This window comes from Heterodontus francisci, chromosome 14 (genome assembly GCF_036365525.1).
Source record: "Heterodontus francisci isolate sHetFra1 chromosome 14, sHetFra1.hap1, whole genome shotgun sequence".
Classification (NCBI taxonomy): Eukaryota; Metazoa; Chordata; class Chondrichthyes; order Heterodontiformes; family Heterodontidae; genus Heterodontus; species Heterodontus francisci.
The window spans coordinates 101,700,795-101,706,794 of NC_090384.1; the positions used below are offsets into that span (position 1 = coordinate 101,700,795).

The window sequence follows — 6,000 nt, forward strand, 5'->3', positions numbered from 1 at the left end:
ATGCTCTCCCATGCAGCGGGTTTGGAGACAGGGTGAGCATATAATCGGCTGGGGTGATGGCGGGGAGGGACCTTGCCTCTGCCAAAATTGTCCGGGGCAGGAAGGCCTGCCGCCAATAGAAGCCTTTGACTGGGGATATAATCCCCAATTCAGGGCCTCACCCTGCCGCCGGCACAATTAGCTGTGCAATAGGCCTGTTGCTGCACGGGAAACACGGCAGGAAAAACCACGCGGGCTGCTTGCTGGCTCTGGGCGTGGTGAGGGTCCCATCGTTAAAAGGCACATAGTGCCTGATATCGGGAAGGGAGGGGGCCCACTGGGAGCTACCCCCTGCCTTTGCTACCGACCCCCCTACAGCTGCCTCCCCTGCGACCCCCACCCCATGAGATCCCTCCCACCCTGACCTACCTGTGGCTTCGGCTGGGTGCTCCACAGATAGCTGACACAGTGCCACTGCCCAGTTAAAGAGCTGCTGGCCTTTGACTGATCAACAGCTCTCAGAGGACGGGACTTCCATCACCGAGATCCTTGATCCCATGGAAAGCACACTGCAGTCCAGTTAACTGCCGAATTGGCACTTGGTTCAGCAGGTCTCCCACCGAAGAGGTGACGCGGGGTTCTTGACGTAGCTATTTCCAGACATTGAGACCCCTGTCGCCTGGATAAAATCCCGGCCAAGGCCTCTATAAAACGTTTCCACTTATGGGGGAGAGCAAAACTAGGGGCCATAAATATTTTTAAAATCACTAATAAATCCAATAGGGAATTCAGGAGAAACTTCTTTACCCAGAGAATGGTGAGAATGTGGAACCTGCTACCTCAGGAATGTTTGAGCTGAATGGCAGAGATGCATTTAAGGGGAATCTAGATAAGCAAATGAGGGAGAAAGGAATAGAAAGTTCTGCTGATAGGGTGAGATGAAGTAGTGTGAGAGGAGGCTCATGTGGAGCATAAACACCAGCATGGACCAGTTGGGCTGAATGGCCTGTTTCTGTGTTGTAAATACTTTGCAATTTCCAACACCCTCTGCTGATCCGTGGGTGGTATGTCCTGGCTTCAAGAAGCAATGGACCCCCCCCCCCCCCCCCCCCCACCCCAGTGATTGATTACTGTTTGAATTCCGTCCAGTGGGCCCCAGGTTCCGGCTCAGCACAGCATAAGCTCCTGCGAGCGGAGTTCGGCGGGAGACCCCCAGACACGGCTGCAAATCTGACACGCCCCCTCCCCTCCCCGCCAGAGGTTGCCGTGTGTCCATGGAAGGGATGGAAGCCCAGCTGCGATTCAACCCAAATTTCGAGCGCCTCCAATCCCAGGAGTGGAGCCCCCACATCACCACGCCCTGTCACTCCCTCCCCCCCCCCCCCCAAAAAACAGAGTAGATTTTTAGGTTCCTTTTTATTGGTTTGACCGTGAGATGTTTAATATTTGTTTCTGTATCTTATATAGGAAATAGGAGCAGGAGTAGGCCATTCGGCCCCTCAAGCCTGCTCTGCCATTCAATAAGATCAGGGCTGATTTTCTACCTCAACTCCACTTTTCTGCTCTGTCCCCATATCCCTCGATTCCATTAGTGACTAAAAATCTATCGATCTCAGTCTTGAATATACTTAATGACTAAGATCCACAGCTCTCTGAGGTAGAGAATTCTAAAGATTCACAACCCTCTGAGTGAAGAAATATCTCCTCATCTCAATCCTAAATAGCTGAACTATTCTGAGACTGTGACCTGTAGTTCTCGACTCTCCAGACAAGAGAAGCAGCCTCACAGATCTACCCTGTCAAGCCCTCTCAGAATTTTATACCTTTCAATGTGATCTCATCTCATTCTTCTAAACTGGAGGGAATACAGGCCCATTCTACACAATCTCTCCTCATAGGGACAGCCCTCTCCTCCCAGGAAACAATTTAGTGAACCTTTGTTGCACCTCCTCTAAGGCTTGGTGATTACAGTATTACACCTGTCGAACCATTTGGAGCTAATCTAGAATGCGGGGGCACAGTCTCAGGATGGGGCCGATCATTTAGGACTGAGATGAGAAGAAATGTCTTCATCAAAGGGTTTGAATCTTTGGAATTCTCTACCTCAGAGGATGCTCCATTATTGAATATATTTAAGGCTGGGATAGACAGATTTTTGGTCTCTCAAGGAATCAAGGGATATGGGGAGCGGGCGGGAAAGTGAAGACGAAGCCAGAGATCCGTCATGACCATATTGAGTGGTGGACCAGGCTGGAGGGGCCATATGGTCTACTCCTGCTCCTATTTCTTATGTTCTTATGTTCTTAAATTGTGTTGCCTTTGGTCCCCAATTGGCTTTTGACTAATCAACTCCGTTACGGTACAGGTAACTCTCCCCGGTTACGTCGAGGCCTTTTCGCACACTCGGTATCCACAGAGTTCCCCGCTTCGGCAGTACAGTCAGACGCAGCCTTCGAATCCACCTCGGTGTATTGAGCAAGCTCAGACTCCATCCACGGCAGCCTCACAGCAGAGCCTGACCGAGAACGAGTCCTCCGAAACCTCCTACACCAACATCTCCACCGCTACTTTGGTAAAGGCCATCAGAGAGGAGGTCGCAAAGCTGGCCAAGAAGCAGACAGGCATGTTTGAATTCCAGGTTTAGCAGTGCCCTGCTATGTTCCCCATGAAAAGCCTTTACAAAATTTCTTCCCACGGGAGCCAAAGCAGTGATAGAAATTTGGACTTCAGATTGGATTCATCTTGGCCTGTGTGTCGGTTCACTTTGAGATGGAAATGAAAAAAATTATTTTGAGGATTTGGGCCATTGTATCAAGCCATGAAAAGCCAAACTATCGAATCATTGGGCTTCTTCACCAGTGGAATTAGTCTGAAAACACATCGCCAAACATTGTGTCTCATCCTAGTAATGTCATTTAGTATGATATTTAGCATAAGACCATTACATTCATGGAGGCAGGAGGACTTTGACTGACCCCTGTGCATTTCCTCCAAGGTACATATATCAAAAACAGATGTGCAAAAAAAAAATGACAAGTTAACGTACCAGAGAAAAGTGACAATAAATGAGGAAACTCAGCTGCGGATTACACCCTGCCACAGCCCCCCACTCCCTCAAGAAATTCAGGCGTCAGGTGAAAAGGAAAGCAGGACTGACTAGGGAATTACGGGATCTTAGCGACTTACGGTAGCCAATGGTTTTGCGAGGCTCCTGTTCTGTTCACTTGAAAACCTGGCGGTCACCGATTTTCAGTCGCGGATCAGAACGGTCTCTCTTCAACTCAGCACAAGGCGAAGAAAAGAAATTCCTGCCTTTAGCCAAGCCAACAATCGTCCTGATGATCGACAAACTTTTCATTGCAGAACCGCTCGTTGAATTGTGATTTTCAGTCCACTCACTACTCTTGACAGTCAAGATACAAACTGTCCCCTATTATCAAAAGGAATCTGTATTTCCCACGAGCAGATGGCCTGATTTGAAGATATAACACTGAGTTCCATTTGTGAATTGATCAGTATTATTCACTGTGTGATGTGTGCCCCCGCAAATCTTTGGAAAATAATTGCCTTTAATGAGGGACTCATCACTCACCGTATCACTCAAATCCCGGATGTTTCTCTTCTGTAAATGATTAAACGCCAACCATGCAGGTTTTGAAATCGCACCCAGGTTTAATCCCTTCCATTAAAACAGCAGAGTGGAATTTCAGATTGTTGGCTGGAGTTTTACAGCCCCACCCAACGAGCAGGTTGGGGGCTTAATAATTGAGTGGGAGGCAAGGGGTGGTGGGGGTGGGGGGCCATACCCAATGCCTTCCCGCCTCCGCTACAGTTTTACGCAGAGTGGTGGCAGCAAGCAACAGCCTGCCTGCCCCAGGCCAATCAAGGCCCTTAGGTAGCCAATTAACTGCCACTTAAGGGCCTCCTCCTGCGGTGAGCAGGTGGCTCAGGTCCCCAGAATGCTTCCAGATAAAACCTGGCGGCCTCCTTGCGGGCTGGGGGGAGGGTGCCCTCCTGATCAGGCACACTGTGGCCCCCGGAGGGCTGCACCCGAAGCCTCAGCTGCCCCTACTGAAAGCAAGTTCCCGCCCCTACCAATCCCTCTTGCCTCACCAGGGCCTGGCCAGTTGTCCCCAGTGAGGCTCCAAAAACTTATTGTTGTTCTGGGGCCGTCCTTCCTCTACCTTCCGATGGCTGTGTGTAGTTCCAGCAGCGGCCAGCACTCCAGGTGGCGTTGCTGGGACCAAGAGCTGCTGGCCCACTGATTGGCTGGCAGCGCTATTAGGCGGGACTTCCTGCCTCAATGGAGCTGCTGGTCAATCAGCGCGCCGGCAGCTCTTCGTCTCAGCAGCACCACTGGGAGCAGTGGCCACTGCTGTGACTGGTACTCAGCCATCGGAAGAGGAAGGAAGGATTGCCCCGGAACGATGGTAAGTTGTTGGGGCCTCGCCGGGAACAATCGGCTGGGCCCAGCAAGGCAAGAGGGGTTGACTAGGGGTTGAGTGGGGGTGGGGGGTTGCTGGTGATGGTGGAGTGTTGTGCAGTGGGTGCGGTTGGGGCTTATGGCCCTCTGTGGGGCACAGGGTGTCCGATCAGGAGGGCAACCCCCCCCCCCCCCCCCCCCCTCGCCCCGCAAGAAGGCCACCAGGTTTTACCTGGCGGTGTTCTTGGGGCTTTTGTCGTCCGCCTGCCGCGGATAAAATACCCGCGGCGATGGGAGGAGGCCCTTATGTGGCAGTTAATTGGCCACTTACGGGCCTTGACTGGCCTGGGATCGGCAGGCTGTTTCCCCGTTGCTGTCGACCCACGTAAAATTACAGCGGGGGCAGGAGGGCATTGGGGACGGCCTCCCCTGCCTCCCACTCAATTTTATGCCCCTCTCCCCCCACCACCAGCCCGCCCGTTGGGGGGGGAGGGTGTAAAATTCCAGCCATATTGTTGTTTGAAGGCCACAGGGAATATCGAATGCTTGGAAAGTAGTTTGACCTTGCTGCCCTTTTGATAAGGGAATTAAGGGATATGGAACCAAGGCAAGGAAATAGAAATAAGAGAATGATCAGACATGGTCTGTTCAAATGCTGGAGCAGGCCTGAAGGGCTGAGAGTCCTCCTCTGGCTCTTATGTTGCTAAAGGGTTCTGGTATATCAACTACAAGAGTGAACTTCGAGCAGTTTATGTGGATAGAAGTCAAAGATTGAATTACAGCCTTTAAATTCTCTCGCTGGTAAGTTGTACTGAATATGTTTTATAAGGAAAGACTGCAGTGTGCGAATTACGTCAGCCTCTGCTCCCAGTGAGGAGCCACCCCTGCAGGTCATGCAGGGTCAAAGGAGATCTCTGACCTCTACTTGCTGTGAGGGTGAGTCTTTGCTGTGCTCGTTGGAGAGTTGAGGGCGGAGGGCTGTGTGGGAGGGTCAAGGAATGACCCCCTTCTGCCTAACACTCTTGAGTGTTATTTAACCCATTCAGCTCCTCTGCAGCAACCAATGTTTCACCGCTAGGGATTGATTAATCTCCTCAAGACGTGAAAGAACAACTCGGGTTTGAGAGTGTTAGGTGTGAATTCCCTGTCATGTGCCCTCTCCTCAAAACAGGAACTGTTAAAGGCTGTTAACCCCATGCAATCCTGTTAGACACTGTGGTTAAGCAACTAGCAGTGATGGGAATTTCCATTGATACATCTTTGCCTTTAAGTAAACTTTGAACAATTTAACCTGAGGCAGGTAATTACGGGGACCTCTATGCTACTGTTTGACTGTCAGGAGAATGGTGCTGAAATGGACACTTTCTCGTGTTGCTCCATCCAGTTGACCTCCTGCTCCTCCGATGCTATCAGTAGAGCCAGCTTTGAGCTGTAGCTCAGGCCATCGCGTGTATCCGCAGTCATTGAGGCTGTACACGTGTTATAGCGCACAGTAACATACAGTGCTCCACGATGCACGACGCACACTCAGCAACCAGACCTGGAAAGCACTCTTATGGTGAGTGGACTCTGACATTTGGAGGCAATACTAGCCTCTC

General features: G+C 51.0%; 1 protein-coding gene across 1 annotated transcript in view; it reads left to right on the forward strand.

Annotated features, from left to right (window-relative positions):
- kiaa1549la (KIAA1549-like a) overlaps nt 1–3,756 on the forward strand; it is a 348,851-nt gene extending 345,095 nt beyond the window's left edge. The window contains exon 21 of the mRNA XM_068046635.1: nt 2,345–3,756. Coding sequence (XP_067902736.1) covers nt 2,345–2,623 — 279 coding nt within the window. The 3' untranslated portion in view covers nt 2,624–3,756. The remainder of the gene's footprint in view (nt 1–2,344) is intronic.
- The last annotated feature ends 2,244 nt before the right edge of the window (nt 3,757–6,000 follow it).